The 23143-nt window shown below is 37.9% G+C and overlaps 2 protein-coding genes across 2 annotated transcripts; both read left to right on the top strand.

Moving 5' to 3' along the window:
• Positions 1-3142: 3142 nt before the first annotated feature.
• LOC112186209 (DNA repair protein RAD51 homolog) lies at positions 3143-6236 on the top strand. Its single transcript, XM_024324572.2, has 9 exons — positions 3143-3422; positions 4117-4261; positions 4370-4480; positions 4645-4736; positions 5056-5150; positions 5229-5342; positions 5444-5573; positions 5703-5824; positions 5916-6236. The coding sequence occupies exons 1-9, from the start codon at positions 3342-3344 to the stop codon at positions 6037-6039; spliced, it is 1014 nt and encodes a 337-aa protein (XP_024180340.1). The 5' UTR covers positions 3143-3341; the 3' UTR covers positions 6040-6236.
• Positions 6237-7605: 1369 nt separating this feature from the next.
• On the top strand, positions 7606-8220 carry LOC112183633 (thiol protease SEN102). Its single transcript, XM_024322000.1, has one exon. The coding sequence runs from the start codon at positions 7606-7608 to the stop codon at positions 8218-8220; it is 615 nt and encodes a 204-aa protein (XP_024177768.1).
• The last annotated feature ends 14923 nt before the right edge of the window (positions 8221-23143 follow it).

Genomic DNA, 23143 nt, shown 5'->3' with positions numbered 1-23143 from the left:
GTGAAATCACCGTTGTCTGATTTTTTAATCACACAACACTCACTTAGACCACGGTGAGTTTGGTCATCAGACAACAGAAATTCACCGTCGTCTGATGACCTTTTTGTAGTAGTGTATATGAGTAACTACGTTTGATCTAGTTGATCGAATTCGAAACGATAACCAAATTGGCTGGATTTTCTACAATCACCATAAAACATTACAATCTCTCCATCAAACGGTTGGTTTCTCCGAATTCATTTTCTACTTCATGGTTGCTTTAGAATGAACCTAAACAATTTAAATGCAGTGTATACAACTTTAGGAATAAAATTGGTACAGACCAATGTGTTTGTAATTAAAATTAATTTTTTTTATCTTATGTCCACGCACATCCATTGATGGAATATATACAAACGTGATGTGAAAAAATAAGCACGTTTCGCGGTTGTCACGGCATCGGTTAACCAATAAAACATATAAGTGACTACGGTTGACCAATCCGATCGGATTCGAAAATATGGTGAAATTGGCTAAATTTTTTACCACACTCATAATTTATTGTAATAAACTCATCCGACGGTCGGTTTTTCCATTTTCTTTGAATTGATAGGGGTTGCTCTTTGGAGTGTATGATATATAAATATAGGTTTATAAGAGTAACTACGTTTGACCTAGTTGATCGAATTCGAAACGTGAACCAAATTGACTGGATTTTCTACAACCACCATAAAACATTACAATCTCTCCATCAAGCGGTTGGTTTCTCCGAATTCATTTTCCACTTCATGGTTGCTTTAGAATGAACCTAAACAATTTAAATGCAATGTATAAGTCATATAACACTAGGAATAAAATTGGTATAGTCCAATGTGTTTGTAATTAAAATTATTTTTTTTTTATCTTATGTCCACGCACATCCATCGATGGAATATATACAAACGTGATGTGAAAAAATAAGCACGTTTCGCGATTGCCACGCCATCGGTCAACCAATAAAACATATAAGTGACTACGGTTGACCAATCCGATCGGATTCGAAAATATGGTGAAATTGGCTAAATTTTTTACCACACTCATAATTTATTGTAATAAACTCATCCAACGGTCGGTTTCTCATTTTCTTTGAATTGCTATATGTAGCTCTTTGGAGTGTATGATGTATAAATATAGATTTATAAAAAATTAGTGTCTTTAAAAATTTATTTATCAACAAATTAGTATCTATATATAAATATAGATTTTTTTTGATACAATATAGTTATATAGATTGTTATCTTTGGTTGTATTTGATCATTATCCATTGAATTTCCAAAGCTTGATTAAAAAAAAAAATACTTGTGTCTTTAAATATTTATTTATAAATAAAGCCCGCAAGGCCCGGCCCAAAAAAGCCCGCAAGGCCAAGCCCGGCCCTGCCCGAAAAAGCCCGCAAGGCCCGCTTTATATGGACGGGCTTGGATCCTTTGATTTTTAATAAAGCCCGGCCCGGCCCGGCCCGCAATTATTTAAAAATATAGCAAGGCCCGGCCCGGCCAGGCCCAAGCCCGCTATGAATGGGCCGGGCCCGGCCCGGCCCGGCCCGTTGACGACCCCTACATTAACCATCTGAATTCCTAGCAGGCAATACACGATCAATGAACAACCCTCAACCAATATTCCATCCAAACACAAGTCGAGATTCTTACCTTATTTCGATTTCAGTCGAAACTGACCCAGTAGCTCATTTCTTCTCCAAAGCTTCAATTTTTCAAATTCCCCAAACCTCATATTCCAAATCAGAGAGCAGTGAATTAGGCTTTTCGATTCACAATGACTCATGGCATTATCCAAAGGGAGGGGACAGGAAGAAAAAGGTAAGCCGGTGGCTCTCACGGCGGTGCTGGATGGCTCCGGTCGAAATCGGAGGTCTAGGTTATGGGCTATTGGTGGGTAGTGAGGCGCTGATTCCATTTCTGGAGGTGGTTTGGCTCGATTTGGACTGGAGGTTGGAGAACTATGACATGCAGAGCTCGAGTTTCGGTGATGTTCATTCAATGTCGGCTGGTGACGGGATGTTTAGGGCTTGATGGTCGGCGCTCTCTGAGCTCACTGGAGGCGGCGGCATATTGAAAAGGTGGCCGGAAATCGATGGAGGTTGAGAGGCAGCAGCGTCGCAGCCTTAGGTGGTCGCGGGTGGAGGCCGGAGCCGGTGCATGTCGATGGTGAGGCTTGAGCTTGGTTGCTAGATCGATTGGAGGTGGCGGCGTGATGAGATGGTGGTTGGAGATGGCGTTCTCCGGTGGTTGCAGAGGGAAGAAGAAGAGAGAGAACACGGGGAGAGGGGAAGAGAAGAGTACGGCCGAGAGTGAGGAGAGAGGAAGACAATGGGATTCTAGGGTTTCTCCTTAATAACTTTCTATTTATACTTATGTCTGTGAAATACCAATTTTGCCCTTGCGACGAATTACGGAATTCTTCTAGTTGATCACTTTCGGGTTTTGGGCTCGTGGTTTTCTGTATGCTCGTTTTTTGTCTGAAACTTCCTAAGTTATTTCTCGACTTCGTCTTAGGCCCAAAACTCGATTTCGTTAAAACTAAAAATTCAAATCTTCACGACAACTCAATTCGCCTTCCTTTCAAATTTGCTTCGACGACCTTTTGCTTCAATAAACTTTAGTAACCTTTTAGGCCCACAACAAAGGACTCTGGCCCAAACTTAAATCATAAGGCCCATTAGGTGGTCTCAAGATTAAAACAATGTCCAAAGTCATTTCCTCCACTTAAATCACCTTGCGGAAAAATTCTTATCGGCAAGAAATTACTTTCGAAAATTAACTAAAATTTTCAGGGGCTCACAAAACGTGCTGATAACGTGTTATAAAGTAGAGAGAATATGGAGAGAGAATAGTAGGGAGGAAGTAGAAGTGTTCTCATTCAATCTCATTAGCCTCATTTATATAGAGGTAGAATTTACATTAAAGTACATAACTTATAAGTATTTACGTGGACAACCACATAGATAATAATATTTACAACCGAAGCTAAAATTTTGTTTATTTTTCGCAAGAGAAGTGGGCTGATATTGGGCTCAAGTAGAGCACAAACGAGAGGCGCTTCGGATATATTTGTGCCCATCACCTCATTTACAGATCAGCCCATAATAGCCTACAAGCTTCCCTCGCAAGCCTCTCTGTCATCATATAGCCTTTCCTTTCCCCCCGGCTAAGTCTCAGTGTTCACTTTGGCGCGCCCCTAAACCCTTTTGAAAAACATATCAATTTCGTGCCTCTCCCCCCATTCCTGCGTGTGCGCCTGCATCAAGGGCTCAATAGACTCGCAGAAGCACACGTCGCGGTCTTAGGGTTTCTGTTATCCGAGCCATGGAGCAACAGAGAACGGTTCAGCAGCAAGATGAGGTCGAAGAAATGCAGCACGGCCCTGTTCCCGTCGAGCAGCTTCAGGTAAACCCAGTTGAAGTTACAGTCGATTTCGAGCAATTGAGGGGCTTCCCGATCTGGGTTATTGTTCAATTTGGTTATGATGGGGTTATTGTTCGGATTCGTATGTTTGATTCAAGAGTGAAGAAAGGGGTTTTCTGTTTCTTTCAACTGGGGGTTTTGGTTTGTGTTGAATCTTGCGCAAGATTGTATTTTTTATATGGGTTTTGCATTTGATTTGGGTTTTGGCGATGAAATTCAGTAATATGTTGTTTGCTCAATCTTGGGTTCTGGGTTTTATATACTAATTGAAACCGTAGCCCGGAGGCGATCACTTCTTGCTGTCATTTGGGATTAGGGTTTTGTTTGTTGGTGGTCAATTTTCCCATTTCAGAAGAATTTGAGAATCTTGATTGCTTGTATTCACTTTCCTAGTTCAAAGGATCAATCTTTGTCTGGTCCATGATGGGTTAAATATATATTAGATAAATTCTGCAATATTTCATTGGGTTTTGTTCTTTACCTGCTATGAGAAACCCCTAGCAAGCAGTGAATCTCTTTTGGTTGTTAGTTATGATGTGGGTTTTGTTTGTTAGTGTTCAGTTTTTCTGATTTTAGAAGAATTAGAGTATCTTGACCGCTTGAGTTCACTCTGTAAGGCCAAAGCAGCAATCTTTGTTTGGTTAATGATCACATGTTTTTGTGTTTGTAATACAAGGCATCAGGCATTGCTTCCCTTGATGTGAAGAAGCTCAAAGATGCGGGTCTTTGCACAGTTGAATCTGTTGCTTACTCACCAAGGAAAGATCTTCTGCAAATCAAAGGAATCAGTGAAGCTAAAGTTGACAAGATCATTGAAGCAGGTGTGCCATTCTACTTTTTCAGTTTCCCAACATTCTCTTATGTCATGTGGTTACTTTTTTTGTTTGCCATATGTTGATATTTTAATGGCTTGCTAAATTTCATTATAGCCTCCAAACTGGTGCCTTTGGGTTTTACTAGTGCTAGTCAGCTTCATGCTCAGAGACTCGAAATCATTCAAATCACTTCTGGATCAAGAGAACTTGATAAGATATTGGAGGGTCAGTTTCCACTTTCCACTTTTCTCCTTTTTAAACTTAGATTTTCATCCTTTGTCGAGCACTCCTTCTTTCTTAGGAATGAGTGCGTGTTTTTCAAATAAAAGTGTAGTGTTTTAAAGTTCAGTTAATACTTCAATGGAATCACAGTTGCTGCCTTATGACAGGAGGAATCGAGACTGGATCTATTACTGAGATATATGGTGAGTTCCGCTCCGGAAAGACTCAGCTGTGCCACACACTTTGTGTCACTTGCCAAGTAAGTGACTTTCTTTAGTGTTTAACATGTTGCGCCACTGCTTGATGATAATAAATTAGTTTAATCGTATAAGACATAGATATGCTGTTCCAGATGTTTATTTCACTTGACAATGTGTAATGGCCACTCAACTATGTCAAAGGACAGATATAACCAATGATCTGCACATGTAATAATTATTAAAACTCCTAAAGTCAATATTCACTTGGAGTTCAGTCGTAGGCAAGAACACATTAATCAAACACTATCTCCCACTCCCAAAGTCCAAACTATGATACAATTCAGTATGGTGCATTTCTAATTCGTTTTGATGTTTCAGCTCCCATTAGATCAAGGAGGTGGTGAGGGAAAAGCAATGTACATTGATGCTGAGGGTACATTCAGGCCTCAGAGACTCTTACAGATAGCAGAGAGGTTTGATATTGCTACCTTGAGGTGAACACACAGTTATGGTTTATGTATACTAGATAGTTAATTTTAGTCTTGGTACAGGTTTGGACTCAACGGTGCTGATGTTTTGGAAAACGTTGCCTATGCTAGAGCATATAACACTGATCATCAATCAAGGCTCCTGCTTGAAGCAGCTTCAATGATGGTAGAAACAAGGTATAATTCCTTATATAAGTTGGTTGTGTTACTGAGTCCCTTGCTCTAGTCTAGAATATCTTAGGTGAGACCAAGTATTTAACAGATTTTCGGATCTATAGGTTTGCTCTCATGATAGTAGACAGTGCCACAGCCCTCTACAGAACAGATTTCTCCGGAAGAGGAGAACTCTCAGCACGGCAGATGCATCTTGCAAAATTTCTCCGGAGTCTTCAGAAGTTAGCAGATGAGGTAAGAATTTTTACACCTTCAGTTATCATATATGTGAAGGAAAAAATGGCTTTAACCTTCTACAAAGGACTTCTAGGATTAGAACTTGGAATCATCATTTGACAAACCCTCTGTATATTATGAATGCAGTTTGGTGTGGCTGTTGTTATCACAAATCAAGTAGTTGCACAAGTGGATGGTTCTGCACTCTTTGCTGGGCCTCAAATTAAGCCTATTGGTGGTAACATCATGGCCCACGCCTCTACGACAAGGTTTTTTGTTTATTCAACACCTTCCTTCCAAAAGAAACCATCCTTGTGCGAGCCTCCATTGTTACTAATCATGTCTGTCTTCTTATGATAGGCTTGCTGTCCGGAAGGGAAGAGGGGAGGAGCGCATTTGTAAAGTAATCAGCTCTCCTTGTCTGGCTGAAGCAGAAGCACGGTTTCAGATATCTCCAGAAGGCGTCACGGATGTGAAGGACTAATATGCTCTCAGCCCTTGCTAAAACACTTCTGCTAGTGCAACACATTCTTCTTCATGTGCTTTCTTATATCTGTCTTGTAATGAACCTTTTAAGGAAGCCAGCAAGAGAGCAACTTTGTAATATTTTTCACAAGATGTATCCAATGAATTTTTATGAGTTTGATTGCCAATCTTTCATTTCTTTGTCTTGTGAAACTACACCCTTGTTTTGATCTTTCTGTGAAATGCATATATTGCATGGAGACCTAAAAGGGCTTGAAAGTTGAAACAATGGAAAAAAACAGAACAATTAATAATAATAAAAAAGTCTTCTGGGTCTTGAAACTAGTACATCTCTAACTCGTGTGTTGTGGTAGTCTGGTAGCCTCTTTTTTATTGGCCAATAACATAGCTGGTGATGCAGCCAAACAGTAGTAAAAAACGAAACTGAGATTCAGTGCAGCTACAAGTTTCATTAGACAACTTAGAGGGGATAAGGGTCACTCTGTTTTATCATTGAAACGCATCGTTTTGACGCCATAAACTTGAAGTTTGTGTTTTATCGTTGGCTCTTCTGAAGAAAGAGGATTCAAATTTGCTCATCACCAAAGTATTGGTGGTGATACCACCACTCAATACAAAACTGTCATGTGTTATAAAACACAATTATGGTTAATCATGATGTTTTATTAAAAACTAATTTCAATTAATTCTATATGACTTGGCAAGTTTTAATAGGGTGGTGATATCACCATAAAATAAAAGTGGTGAGCAAATTTGAATCCGAAGAAAGAGAGTGTGAGGACTTGACACAGGGATGAATCATTTATCTGAACTTTGAATTGTGATTTGGCGAGCACTTCTTTAAACCATTTTATTGGAAAACTTTATCAATTTTGGTAATTCTATTTCTAATGCTTGCTAGTAAGCTTTCTTGAGATGTAACACTGTATATTCATGCTTTTTCTCTACATCAATGTGGGTAATTCATGTTCTTCATGCTTGCTAACAACTCTTTTTGAGATGCAACACTATTATATTTTTTTTCTACATCGATGTGGGTAATTCATGTTCTACATGCTTGTTAACAACTCTTCTTGAGATGCAACACTTATATATTTTTCTCTACATCGATGTGGGTAATTCATGTTCTTCATGCTGGTTAACAACTCTTCTTGAGACGTAACACTACTATATATTCATGCTGTTTCTCCACATAGATGTAGGTAATTCATGTTCTTGATGCTTGCTAACAAGCTTTCTTGAGACGTAACACTATATATTCGCGCTTTTTCGTTCTCCCATATAAATCTGGAATGTGGGAATTTCTTGAGACCATTTTCTTGGAGTGCTTATAATTTTCGTGCCTTCTTGAGACGTAGCACTATATGTTCATACTTTTTCTCCACATAGATGTGGGTAGTTCTCGAAACCATTTTCTTAAAATACTTAGTAATTTTGCTATTTCATGTTCTTGATGCTTGTTAATTAGTCTTCTTGAGATATATCATTATATATTCACGCTACTTCGAGAAACCTTTACATCCAAAGAAAATTTTCATTTACAACCCTAAACCCTTTCAAAGAAATGGCTCTCATTGTTTCAGAGAAACCTCTTGACATAGGAATGTCGGTCATCACCATCATGCTCGGGACTTGGCAGTATATATGTATGGCGTTGGGGAGCCAGGGCACAATCGGGGGTGGTTATCCAAATCGGGGGTTTGAATATGCAGCGGAGCACGCAATCAACCGGGAGAACAGTTACCCAATCATCGGTAGGAACCAACCATGCAAAGGCAAATTGGAAAGAAATCCTTATGTGCAGATAAGTGGTTACATGAACATACCACCAAATAATGAAAAATATTGTATTTTTGTGGCTGAACAACCGACTGTAGCCGGAATGGAGGTCACCGAGACATTTTACATTGATTACAAATATGGTATCTACACCGATAAAAATAGAGAATGTGGAATATTACCGATGGATAATCGTACCTACCATGCTGTTACAATCGTAGGGAATAGGACAGAAGATGACACAAACAACTGGTTAGTGAAGAATTCTTTGGGGCTCGGACTGGGGGTGAAGATGGATATTTCCGAATTCAAAGAAATGTGGATGAGCCAAGTGGTATTTGCGAGATTGCAGGATGGCCTTCCTAACCATAAATCAGTCATTAATTACTATATTCTCTAGTCATTAACTACGCATTGTGTTTTAGAACAAATTACTGTTGATATTTGCCAATAATTAGTTTGCTTTGTTTCAAAGTGTTACGTTCATCTTGTACCCAAAAAAAAAAAAGTTTTATGTTCAACAAGATATTATGGTTGCTATTTTGATTAGTAACACAAGATATTTGGATCAGTTTTTGTTTAATATCCAACTTTAGATTAATTATTATCTTAAAGATTGGATGGAGATTTCCTTTTAGGTACGGAAAATTTTCATTTGCACAAGTTAACATCTTGAGTCAGAAGGACCAAAATGACAAAACTGTAGATTTTATTCCCAATCACGTGTTCATTTTTTTCTTTATTCGTCATTAGACCATAAAGATCTTGTGATTGGGATATAAACTTTACTAGCCCTAAATAAAACATTTTTTGATATAGTAATTTATTGACCAATGCATGAAATTATCAGGAGGAAAAATGAACAAAATGTAAAAAAACCCATATATAAAGCCCCATTTTAGCCTTACATGCGCTTAGGTATGCAAAACACTTTGGCATAGTGTGAAAATGTGAATTAAAAATAATATAGACAGCAGTTAACATGTATGCATTAGCATTTAGCAATATGTTAAATATTTGGTTATTCTCAAACAAAAAAAAAGTTTGGTTGAGTAGGCATGTAGTCACAAGGAGACAATATGAATGTGTGCTCAGCTTTCACAACATCTTGGCACAAGCTTGGTTTAGGCTATACGTGTTTACTAATACTCGCTACATCTTTTACGCATTCTTTTTAGACTAAATATTAGTGCATTGAGCTTGAAATGGAGTCTCCACGTGTTTGGGTTCACTATTTCGCGCTTATTATTATTGCTATAGTAAGAAGTGCAAAATATACTGCATGACAACGACAAGATCACTAAAGATAAAATAGTAATAAGCGGTTTTTGAATGTCACTTAATGACTTAAATAGTGTGGAAGTTAAAGTTAAAAAAATTATCCTGTCAGTAATGAGGGTTTTAAATTAGTTAAATGTGGTTCTAATTGAACTTTCGAATTTGATATTTGGACCTCTCCTACTTATTAAACCTCCGATTCACTTTTTTAAATACTTAAATAGCTAAGTACACCTCCTTACTTTTACTAAAACATCCTTAAACAACTACTAATGTTGTCAACAGAATCAAAACACCATATGTTTCTATCTTCTCCAACATCGTGCACTGTAAAAAAAAAAAAACAATCCTTGAATGTTAGATCAGAAGTACCACTGAACGTGGCTTTAATTTAATCCTAGTGCCAATCAAATGGAGTATAAATTGAGGATGAAAGAAGACTTTGTTAAACGAAAAGCACATTATGTGCCTTCGTCAAAGAAACAGACGAAGAGAGAATCAAGCAATTACAAATCACAGCTCAATCAACATTTAGTATCATCAATGTAATTGATATTTCCGTTGTAATCCTATCCCTATATAAAGGGGTTATGAATGAAATGAGTAGACCAATTCCAATCCATTTTTACTTTTACACGTTATCAACACATTAGAGCAAATAGCCAAAGATAAAAAAAAAATCCTAATTTTCTAGTTTTCTTTCTATCGGAAAAAAAAAAAAAAAACCCTAGAAGAAAACCATATTTTCCTCTTTCTCTGCCGCCACCCAATTCAGAAAAAAAATTTCTGGCCGGGTCGTGATAGGCTAGCTTTGCACGCCGTCTGCTTCCCTCCACACCAATCCCAGTGGCATTCCCCAGCAGTCCCCCAAGAGCAGCAACGTCCAGTTCGGCCACCAGCTCGTTCAGACCGGCTTTGTCCAGATCGGGGACCGCAAGCCCACACCGGCTCCGTCCATATCAGCAGCAACCCATCTGCACAGCCCCCACTGCAAAGCAAGCACAACCCACCTGCAAAGCATCAGCCACCGCCTGCGCACACCACTTAAGACCTGCGCAGCCCAGCATCTGCCACAGCGCCCAGCAACAGCTCCTGCAGCAGCCCTTCACCAATCGCAGCCTTCAGCCCAATCGCTGCCCATCCCCGCGAGGCCCCTCGCCCATCCCCGTGCCCATACACCGCAGCTCGCCTTCAACCTTGCAGCCCCGCCTTCAAGGTGTCCAAGATCGGAGTCGCCGGCGCTGCCTCCACTGGTACACGAAAGGAACAGAAGAAAAAAAACAACAAAGAAGAAGACGCGAAAAAAAAAAACAAAGAAGAAGAAGCGGAAAAAAAAACCCGGCCCAAGAAAAAAAAGTGGTAATTGAAAAAAAAAAAAAAGGGGCTCTGCAGCCCAGCCAGAAAAAGAAAAAAAAAAGAGGCCCTGCGGCCCAGACAAGAAAAAAAAAATAAAAAAGGCTTGCAGCCCAGAAAAAAAAAAGCAAAAGAAAAAAAAACAAGGCCCACTGCTGAAAAAAAAAGGGAAGCAGCCAAGTTGTTGTCACCCCCAAAAAACATCGCTACTGACGCCTGCATCAACACGCGCGTGCGATAGGATTGTTTTATTTTCTCGCGACCAAGTATGTTCTCTTTTATTTATTTTCATACTATGGCATATTTTCATTATTTATAATTAGAACTTTTGAGCATGTTTAGTTAGATAATTTTGATCTTTTTAAGCATGTTTTGTTATTTATGTTTTACATAATTATGTTTAAGCATGTTTTAATTATGCTATAGTTTATACTTTATTTTTGAACATGCCATATATATCTTGTTATATATTATTTATGCAATTGTGAGCATGTTTTGTGAATTTTATTTACTCTTATATAATTATTCCTACGCATGTCTTTATATTATGCTATTGTTTATCTTTTATTTTACGCATGATAGATTATTGCTATCATTATGTGTAACATATATTTTGGTATATATTTGTGAAATTTGAAGCATCCCATGTAATTTATTTTAATATATGCTTTTTTTTATTTATTTATTACGTGCTATAATTATTACTTGTTTAGAATGCTATACAACATATAAACTCCATTTTGCCATGATAATGAAAATTCATGAGCATTATACATACATACTTACCGTGATAATGTATTTTCACGTAGCATCAAAAAAAATGTTACCATTACGAATCTTGGTCTTGAAATCTAATTCATATTTTGGAAAATAATTCATGTGGATGTCTTTATGACTGCGTAATTTATTTCTTCTCTCTTGTTTATGTAGATGGCTGATCCAACTCGACCTGAGTTTGACATTTTGGACTCAGAAGGACTTGAGTACCATCGTTGGGTTTCCGATATGAAAACTGCCTTTGTGGCAAAAGACTACACTGCCACCATTACTGACCCCAAAGATGATGAACTATCTAATAAGGTGAAAGCAGATGCCTTAATGTTTCTGAGGCGACATATTGATCCTAGCCTACGCTGGGAGTACCTTCAGTTGAAGACACCCAAAGAATTGTGGGATGCCCTTAAAGGACATTTTGGGAACATTCATGACACTTTACTCCCAGAACTAGCTATTCAGTGGAATGGAATCCGCTTGCTTGACTATAAAAAGGTCAGTGACTTCAACAAGGACATGTTGCGCTTAAAAGCACGTCTCAATTTTTGTGGAAGGGAAATCACAGAAGATGATATGATCTACAAGACTCTTACCACCTTTCCTAATTCAGCTTTTATACTAGCGAACCAGTATCAGTTGGATTATGACAACAAAAGAATCACAACTTTCAATAAGTTGATAAGCCTACTGTAAGTGGCTGAGAGACATAATGAGATTCTCTTGAACAACAATGCCAGGCCCACTGGGACAAAGAAAATTCCTGAGGCTCATTATGGAAAAATGAAAGGTGAAAAGAACTCCAATGCAAAGGGGTTTAGACGTGCTGATCCCTACCCACGTGGCAACCATGCACCACGTGGAAAGGGACATGGGGATCATGGAAATAAGATGCAAAAGGAAAGAGTTGACAATGAACCATGCTATAAGTGTGGATTCATTGGGCATTGGTACAAGAACTGCCAAGCAAACAACATAGTAGCAGCCAATTACAAGAGGTATAGAGAGTCTAAAGAACAAGAGGCTCACTACATGGAAGAAGAATGTCATGACCTAAACGTCAACATTACAATTGCAGACTTCAATGGCAAAGAGGAACTTGCTAAGTCAATGGATGCTCTCAATCTTGACTGATTTGCTTTATTCATTTTATTTTCCAAAGATAGTTGTGAAGGCATAATGCCTCATTTTTAATTAGGCTATTATTTGGTCTTAAAGAATGGTTTGATGAATTAGATTTCTGAATAAAGACCTTGATTTGCTTATCGTTGGCTTATTAATAAATTTCGAATTTTATTCTGAAGCACTGAATTTATTCAAATTTATTTTCTATACACATATTTACATGGTTCGAAATTGCAATATAAAGATGTAAAGCAATACATCTAGAGGAAAAATTATTATTAGAATGAAAAGATTATCATTCTACTAAAATAAAATTACTCTAAAGAATCTGAGATATATTTAAAGTCAAAAATGCTCTGTATGCACCAAGATCTAATCGAACCTTGTTAATGTTTCAAAGCAATTTGTGCCAACGGTTATCATGTAAAAACACACCGTGAGAATGGAACTGAATACCTTGATATTACATCTAATGACTGTGGAAGGAAACACATCTTAGAGAAACTTATGAGTCAATTTAGTGGACTGTACCTCACTACGATTCGGATCATTGAATCCTATATTGTCACCAACAATGAAATCTGGGACACTGACTCATACAGGCTTTTGCATGACCGCCTATGGCACAGAGGTCATGACATGATGATCCGTATTTTTAAAGAACTCACACGGACATCCCTTCTTTCTAGTGAAAAATGGGAGAAAAATCCGCCACACTGCAAGGTGTCGGTTCTAGTATTGCTCAAATGCAGTCATTGCCTTCTGAAGTACCAGAAGCACTACCTCCCTCCCATTATGCCTCATTGACTATTTCAAAGGCACATCACTCGTTTTGCAAAGCCTGCTCTTTAGCAAAAACAGGATCGAGACCTTCCTATACTAAATATACAAAACAAAACATTCCATTCTTACAAAGGATACAAAGAAATGTTTGTGGACCTATCCATCCAGAATGCGGACCATTCAAGTACTTTATGGTTCTCGTGGATGCTTCGAAAATCTAGTCACATGTCATTTTATTGTCCATAAGAAATGCTGCAATACTCCTAGCACAGATTATACGTTTAAGGGCTCACCACCCTGATCACCCTATCAAGTCTATAAGGCTTGATAATGCTGGAGAGTTTACATCAAAAGCATTTGATGATTATTGCATATCTATTTGGATCGATGTAGAGCATCCTGTACCCCATGTGCATACACAAAATGGTCTCGCATAAGCCACCATCAAAATGCTACAGATGGTGGCTAGGGCATTGGTTATGCGCACCAACCTGCCTATATCTGCATGGGGTAATGCAATATTGCACGCAGCTTTACTTATTCGTTTCAGACCCACTGCTAGCCAACCATTTTCTGCGTACCAGTTGGTAACTGGATATGAGCCTGACATTTCACACTTACGCATATCTGGTTGCGCAATATATGTGCCTATTGCGCCCCCACAGCGCACTACACTGGGTCCTCAGAGACGCTTAAGTACTTATGTTGGATACGAATCCCCAACAATTATCCGCTATTTAGAACCCTTGACAGGCGATCTCTCTACCGCTAGATTTGCGGATTGTCACTTTGATGACACAGTCTTCCTGTCGTTAGGAGGAGATAGGAAAAAGGGTTTTCCAAGAGAACGACAGGAATTGTCGTGGTTTGTCCCCACTCTATCTCATTTTGATCCCCGCACTTCATAAAGTGAAAGTGAAGTGAAAAGAATAATCGATCTTCAGAAGGTAGCAGATTCGATGCCTGATGCGTTTACTGATATCGTAAAAGTGACGAGATCACATATACCAACTGCAAATGTGCCTGCAAGGTTAGAAGTCCCCAACAAGGGGCACGGTGCCGCAGATAGAGGCACTGCAACCACACTTAGTGGAGGTGTGGTTGAGGCCGTGCCTCCCTAAGGAAGAGGGGGAGGTCACTTGGTTCGATTGACACTCACCCAAGGAAGAAGAGGGTGGGTAAGGCACAGACCAATCATCAATGTATAGAATCCCTCTCATGAGATTGTCTCTGATTATATTTATGTCCATAAATCAATACTGGAGGACGCTCCGATGTTTGAAATGATTCCAGAGAACAAAGAAATCTCAAAGGATTACGAGAGTACGTATGAGTTGATAGAAAGATCTTCCATACACATTGATGATATATACTGTTGCTCAAGGAATCATAGAGCACGATGATATCGAACCACGCTCTGTTGAAAAATGTCAACAAAGAGCAGATTGGCCTAAATGGAATGAATCAATCCAGGTAGAATTAGATTCTCTGACAAAGAGACAGGTATTTGGTCCGGTAGTGCTAACCCCACCAAGTGTAAAGCCTGTAGGACATAAATGGACCTTTGTCAGAAAGCGTAATGAGAAGAATGAAGTCCTAAGGTATAAGGCTCGCCTTGTGGCGCAAGGTTTCTCACAACACCCTAGAATTGACTATGAGGAGACATTCTCTCCCAAAAATGGATGTTATAACGTTCCGCTACTTAGTTAGCTTAGTAGTTTCCAAAGGACTGGAAATGCAACTCATAGATGTGGTTACTGCATATCTCCATGGGGATCTAGATTTAGAGATATATAAGAAAGTGCCTGATGGCCTTACATTACCCAAGCCAAGTGACTCTAAACCACAGAGTGCGTTTGCAACTAGGTTGAAATGCTCACTTTACGGATTGAAACAATCCAGACGGATGTGGTATACCCGTCTAAGTGACTAATTGATTGGGAAGGGATATAAGAACGATGAATTTTGCCCATGCGTATTCATAAAGAAAACATGTAATACCCCGAAAAATCCAAATTAAATTCCGTGGATTTTTAGAATTGATTTCTCGGTATTAGGAGTGAGTACGAAGTTTGGAGAAGTTGTGGAAGTAGTTCGAACGATTTTATTTTCGAAATCGAACGTTATTTAGGGGGGGTCTCAAAAAGTGACTTTTTATACGTACCGAATTTGGGAAAATTTCCTTCATGAAAGTTGTAGAGCTCGTCGATACGATCGCGTGCATATGTGGAACGCAATATTCGGAGTTCGTATGAATAAGTTATGAATATTTGAAATTTGGGAATTTTCTAAAAATAGAGGAAAATTTCTGATTTTTCATTAAGGACGAAAAAATTGAGTTTTTGCGGAATAGTCCCCAGCCCTCTCCGATTCTCTCTCTCTGTTTCCCTTCAGACCCGGCGGGTTTCCGCCGACTCGACCCGGCCCTATCTCCCTCCTCCGGCGTCCTCCGGCGACGACCCGACCATCCCCATGATCGCCGCTCCACGCTGAGGCTCCTTCTGGTGTCGCCTTGCTCCGCCGCTGCCCCGAAAGCCGGATCGAAGAAGCTCAGTCGTGCGATCGGACCCGGCCGGAAAACTACTTTTCCGGCGATGCATGGGCCGATCCTTCCCATTTTCGTGATCTCCTCCTCCCCCTGATCATCCTCATATCCTCCTTGCTCGACGATTTTGAGTGTGGAGTGAAAGATCACAAGTTGAAGTTTGGACGTCCCTGATTCAATCTGGAAACGTGATCGACGGCCGTGATTAATCCAAACTTCAAAGCTTGATCTAGGGCGATCTAGACCGAATCTCGCTTAGCTCCAGGTATGAAAGTTGATCACCCTTTTATTTTGAAGAAGTTTGTAGTTGACGACTTTTGCATCGGAGGTGGTTGACCCGGCGTTGACCGCCGCCGTTGACCACCGGTTTGACCGCCGCTTGTAGTGGCGCGTGGCGGCGCGTCCAGTCGTATTTTTGTGTTCTGTTTTCAGTTTATTCATCTATGCATCCATACGAGCGTTTTGATATATTATATGATTATTTTAGAAAAAGTTGATAAATAGTGGATTTACGTTTTTACGTTTATCTTCGGTTTTCGATCTGTGAAGATCAGACCATCGGTTTTACTTCAAATTTTAATATGTTGATCGTATGACTGTCCCGATGACTTTGTGAGGTCACGGGCGAAGATCCGACCGTTGGATCTTCGTATAATTGTGAAATAGTGATTCAGAAGGCGATTCGTGAGAATCCGACCGTCGGATTTTCATGAAATTTTGTGGAGATGTTTATAAGGACGATTCAGGAAGATTTGACCGTTGGATCTTCGTGATAATTTTGGAGGATGATCCTAAGGGCGATCCGTAAGGATCCGACCGTTGGATCATCATATAATTTCGATCCGACCGTTGGATCGTCTTTATTTTCGAATCCGACCGTTGGATCACCTTTATTTTTGAATCCGACCGTTGGATCGTCTTTATTTTAGAATCCGACCGTTGGATCGTCGTTTAAGGTTATTTCGTGTTTCGTTTACTAAGCAAAGACCATACTTGATTAGGTACTTGACGGTTTGAGTTGACGAGCGTTCGGAATATTGATATATTCGACTTTTTAGAAAACGCAGCTGGATTAGAGGTGAGTAAACCTCACGTGGTTCATATTACGAACCGAATAAATTTAATTACTTTATTTTGTCGCAATTGTGTGAAAATATCTCAATTATGTGAAAATATTTGTGGAATAAATATTTGTTTTAAATCATATGGACTTGATCAACTACGGTCCATAGGTAAGTAAAATGATTTTAGTATACAAATGAATTTCACGGTTTTTATGCTTGAATTATAGTTGGTATTAGTAGTCATTCCTGAGCGGATGATTACGTATATATATATTTACGTGGAATATATATTTTGGTTGATGTGTGATTGGTTTGATGAAATGATTGAGAATTGATTGGATATTATTCAAGCTATTAATCTCCCATTTAATTGTTGAATAATGAAATGTTGATCATGTGATGTGAAAGCTATTTTATATGGCCAATTGTGAATATGTGGAAATTATTTTAAGAAGTAAAGATTTGTCTTGAAATAATATGTCTCTTATGTGGGTGTACATATGCATAATTACAATCTAAAATTTATAAAGATTGTATGATGTGAATTTGATTATGTCTGAAAAATATAATTATGAAGCCGGGTGATTACAACAACCCCGTGCTTAAGTGAATTACTGGTAAATGTGCTTCGTGGTTATGCTTCGTGGTTGTGCTTCGTGGTTGTGCTTCGTGGTTATGCTTCGTGGTTGTGCTTCGTGGAAGCTGTGGGCTCTAGTCCCTTCAGATAGTGCACTATTATACTCTTAGGAAGGGTGCTTACTTTGAGTATACATGCCTTGGTGGTGGCCTTGGTATGCTGCGGCTTACCCGTGCTTTGGGATTATGGCCCTAGCACGTGGATTTATGATCTGATACCAGTTAATCTGAAAATTCACTAAAAAGACTTATGTGAAATTGATCAAATATCTATCCATGATATATTTTGAATATGTGAAATTGATCAAATATCTATCCATGATATATTTTGAATATGTGAAGGTGTTGGTAAAAAGAAAATCAAGCATGTGTTGCTTTAATGTTATTTCACATATTAATGCTGCAATATTTGTTGATTGTTTACTTGAGTTATAAGAATTGTAATTTAATCAATCAACAGTTCTTTCTTGTTTACTCACGAGCTTTGCAAAAAGCTTACCGGGTTTTGTGTTGTTGCAATCCCGGTACACTATTCAAATTGTGTAGCGGGTAATCTCACAGGTCAGGAGAATCAGGCAGGGATCGTGCGGTTTAGAGTATTAGTGTTAGATTTACAGCATTTGTTTTTGTGAGGAGAATTATACTCATTTGAACTTACAATTTGATTTGGTGAGAGTGTGCTGTAATAAGTAGCTTGAGGATTTGGTTTATGTAATATTAAGAGGTGTAAGGTGTGGTTGTTTCTGAGAGAAAAATTCAGAACGTTATTTGTATTGTTATTAGTCATGTTCCGGATTTGAATCCTTATTTCAAAATTCGGGGTGTGACAAAACAAGTTCCGGATTTGCAATTGTAGTAGTATATGTCAATGATATGAACATAACTGGTACTCTTGATGAAATAAGAGAAACCGCGAGCTACTTGAAATCCGAATTTGAGATGAAGGATCTTGGGAAAACTCGATTCTATCTAGGCCTTGAATTAGAACACCGAGTTTGTGGAATATTAATCCACCAGTCTGCATATGTCCAAAAGTCAGGCGATATAACATGGACAAAGCACATCCTGCTAGCACTCCCATGATCGGTCGAAGTTTGGATGCAAGGAAAGATCCATTTCGTCCAAAGGAAGATGACGAATAAGTGTTGGGAGCTGAAATTCCCTATCTAAGTGCAATAGGCGCATTATTGTACTTAGCCCAATTTACTCGACCAGACATTGCATTCTCAGTGAACTTGTTAGCTAGATTTAGCTCAACGCCAACGCAGCGTCATTGGAATGGTATCAAGAACATCTTCGATACCTAAAAGGAACCATTGACTTGAGACTGTTCTTTCCCTACAGAGAGACAAGAGGGACCGCAGATGGAACTGCAATCCCTGAAGAAAATATTGATGGCGAAAGTGTCACTCACTACACCGAAACGTCAAATGATGTTTTGGTTGGTTTTGTTGATGCTGGTATCTCTCTGACCCACATAAAGGTCGTTCCCAAACTGGTTATGTATTTACCAATGGGAACACGGCGATATCTTGGAGATCAACCAAGCAAACCCTTGTGGCTACCTCCTCGAACCACTCAGAGATCATTGTTGTACATGAGGCGGTTCGTGAGTGTGTATGGTTAAGAACTATCATTGCACATATTCGAGGGATTAGTGGTTTGAGTTCTACCACTGAAGAGCCTACTTGCATTTATGAACACAATGCAGCTTGCATCGAACAGATGAAGCTAGGTTGTATTAAGGGTGATAACATAAAACACATATCGTCAAAGTTGTTCTACAATCAGCAACAACAGACCCTTCTCAAGATTCAAGTGAATCAAGTAAGGTCTGAGGAGAATGTGGCAGATTTGTTCACCAAATCACTGCCTAAGGCCACATTTGAGAAATATGTGAAAAGCATAGGAATGCGAAGACTTTCCAAGCTCACTTGATTAATGTAATGATCAGGGGGAGGTGTAGACGTTAGGGGGAGTCTAACACACACATGTCATTCTCAAATGTAGAAGGTGCTTTGTGCTCTTTTCCTTCGACCAAGTTTTATTTTTGTCCCACAGGGTTTTTATTGTTACTTGGCAAGGTTTTTAGTGAGGCAACAACTCATGCACCATTTTGTCTTTGACTTGGGCACAAGGGGGAGTGTTAAAGGAAAAGCACATTATGTGCCTTCGTCAAAGAAACAGACGAAGAGGGAATCAAGCAATTACAAATCACAGCTCAATCAGCATTTAGTATCATCAATGTAAATTGATATTTCCGTTGTAATCATATCCCTATATAAAGGGGTTATGAATGAAATGACTAGACCAATTCCAATCCATTTTTACTTTTACAGACTTTAAATGTTTTTTTTCTTTTTATCTCATTGTCCTTATTTGTCTTTTTATATGAGTTGACAAATCTGTTAACGATTTATAAAAGATGGAGGTCCAAATATCAAATTTGGAGATCCAACTAGAACCACCCATTAGTTAAAGAAAAAAAAAATCAAGAGAACCATAATCTCATTCCGTTTATTGAATAAGTCAGACAAAAAAAAAAAACTCTGTTTAAGAAAATATCCGCTAACAAAGAGAGGCTTAATATATAGGCCAACAAATACGCATTTCAATTTCAGAAAAGTAAAAAAAGATATATCCATTTCCCTCTCCAATCTCCCACTGAAACCCTTGCCCGAAGCTTTCAAGCTTTTCCATGGCTGCACCTAGGCCCAGAGATCAACTTGCTTTAGAGAGTGGGAAACCACCCGCATGGTACCTGTTTCGACCATCAGATTCTAAAATCATTTGGTTCTTGTCCATAAAGATTCAGGGACTTCCTCTTCCCATAAATGATATTGATCCATAACATGAATCTGTTTAGCCAATCCCCACCGTCTGCTGTAAATAAGCCACTGTAACATTGAGACTTGTTCCTGATTTTGTTCTTGAATTGACAATTGAATTGACGCTGTTTTTGTTTATCTGTTTTATTTATATTTTTTATTGAAATCCTTGTCTTATTGAACCTATTGAGCATTGTGGGGAATATCCATGTGATGCATCCATATTTTCAAACTCACATAAATGAAAGCATGAAGTTGTACTTGGTCATCCATTCTTCAAACGTTTCGCCTTTTGGAAATTATTCTATGCACCGACGGTGTAAGTGACCCAACCCTTATAAAATAATCTCAACCCTTGATATTTATTATCAACTTTATTTTTAATAAACAAAAAGTGTATTTAATGCAATCTAACCATTCATTTATGTTGGTGCAAATGCACGGTGGTGTTCTGAATAATCTCTCTTCGCCTTCATACGTTTAGGTCGTTTCTTTTGAGCCAAAATTTTAGTTCTTTATTCGTCAAAGACTTAAATTTAGATATTTCAAACACATGATAATATAAACGTAAATACAGATATTAGTTAATGGTCTCATTAATTACTATAATCTCTAGTCATTAAGTACGCATTGTGTTTTAGAACAAATTGCTGTTGACATTTGCCAATACTTAGTTTGCTTTGTTTCAAAGTGTTGTGTTCATCTTGTACCCAAAAAAATAAAAAAAATATGTTCATTGTAATACAACCTTATGAGTTATGACTCAAATCGTTCTTTATATGCTCAAACATCGATATTTTATCATATTATGATTATGCAAATTCAATTTGGTTCAATATTATCATTAAAAGATTACCTATATAATGGATGATTTGGATTATGAAATTATGTTACACGATGAACGAATAATTTAAATATAAAGAAGATTAGAGAAGAAAGTTAGTTGAGAAAAATTTGCTATTATCCACCTTTCAAATGTCGTTTTCATTAATACTGTCTTATGTTCAAAATTTATTTTTCTTTCATCTCCAAAAAATAATGTTTTCTTCCGGATGAAAACAACATTAGAAGAAGGGGTAAGGCTATGATATGTTAATGTTTCTCATATATCAACTATTTTTATCACTTTGAAGACTCATTTTACCACTTTAAGGACTCATTTTACCACTTGAGGACTCATGTCGTAAGTAAGAAATTTTACCACTTTAAGGACTCATGTTACTACTTTAAGGACTAATATTACTATTTTGAGGAATTATTTTACAACTTTAAGACAATTGTATGCATGTCATACGTTAACATATTATAGAATTTTCCTAAAAAAAAACACACCTTTGAGCAACAGGAAAAAGAAATGACAAGAATGAGAGAAGTTTTGTTGTAGGAATTTAGGAAGAGTTTTTATGACATTTTATACACTTAAATGATCAATTTTTAACTTTTTAAAAGAAAATGTTACAAGTCAATTTGAGGACACAAAAAAAGTTATTCTTTCAAAATTTCTTAAAAGATTTATTCTTTTCCATCTCCGAAACATAAATAGCCATCTCCAATAGAGTAGCAAAAATTTGATTTTTAGCTATATATAACTATTTTTTAAGAGTTCTTCTTCTCCACCGCTCTCCAAAACCAAACCAGTAACCATTAACGGGGTGGCGCAGCTTCAACAGCTAAGAGCTCGCTACCAGAATGTCTTCGTATTGGATCTTGAACGCCAGCCTGAATGGAAACGATCACTTCTTCGTCAGTGGATTTCATCATTCAGAGGTGATGAGTCCTTGTTCATTGGGAAGAATCGCCACATGAAGAGGGTAATGATCGAGCATACAAAGGCCACTCTGCTTCAGCTTTAGTTGAACTTGTCTCATACATCTATGGTGAAACTGCTTTGTTATTCACATCTAAATCATGGGAGACGATTGATGATATCCTGAGATGTGAATTTTGTCTCATTCCTCATGCTGCTTGTTTGGAAGGCTCTTATGGTCTCTTAACTGGCACTGAACTGCTGGAGTATTGGGACAATCGGAAGAATTTGTCCAATATCCCAAGTGATCTTCCTTCCAGTCATGAGAGAGATGCTGTTGTTCATGCGTCTGAGGTGGTGTATCAATTGGTGCTGTTTTAATCAGCCACTAAGTATGAATTTTCGTCCGTCACTGGGGAATTGAATGTTATTGATATGACTGAGGTAGAGTTGGATGAGTTGGAGGATTGTATTGTGTGATAGTTGATATGGCTGATGAAGAGTTGGAGGATTGGTTTCCAATTATGGAATATGGGGCCGATGCGTAGCTGGACTTTATGATTTAGATCTTATTATCTTAAAAGGACTGAATCATTAGTGATGAGAATTAATTTGAATCTGTCTTTATTAAGTTTCATGTTTCGGACTGTTATGTAACCCATTAGTGGGTGTTGGACTGATGAGTTTGAATAATTTCATCAAAAAAAAAAAAACTATTTTTTAAGGAAAATTCAACTCCAACAGACCAGCTATAATAACTAAGTTAAATTTAACTTTAGCTAAAATTGCTAATTATATTTAGTTGGAGAATTAGGCATAGCTAAAATAAAAGTTATATTTTTCTATCTTCTTTTATTCATATGTAAGTTTACTATTCGATAAAACATTGCATATTATTTACAAATATTTTTACTAAAGCAATATTATTAAATCAATATCTATATACATGTAATTTGTTACTTAACTAAAAAGTAAGTTTCACGTTAGATGTGCCAAGAAGTGGATGAATAACAGTAAGAAATTTTCTTAATAAAATCTTCAGAAGAAAAACAGTAGGAAAAAGAAAAATAACTTTTATTTTTGGTACCAAAATGAAAAACACATTTGTCGATGAACATTTTTTCGACAATTAACAAAAGGAATAAAAAAAGAAAAAAAAAGAAATACTATTTCCTAAAACTCCACAAGATTAT

Source organism: Rosa chinensis, chromosome 2, assembly GCF_002994745.2.
Source record: "Rosa chinensis cultivar Old Blush chromosome 2, RchiOBHm-V2, whole genome shotgun sequence".
Classification (NCBI taxonomy): Eukaryota; Viridiplantae; Streptophyta; class Magnoliopsida; order Rosales; family Rosaceae; genus Rosa; species Rosa chinensis.
Note: the sequence above shows the minus strand (reverse complement) of the source record. Positions and strands in the feature narration are given on the sequence as shown.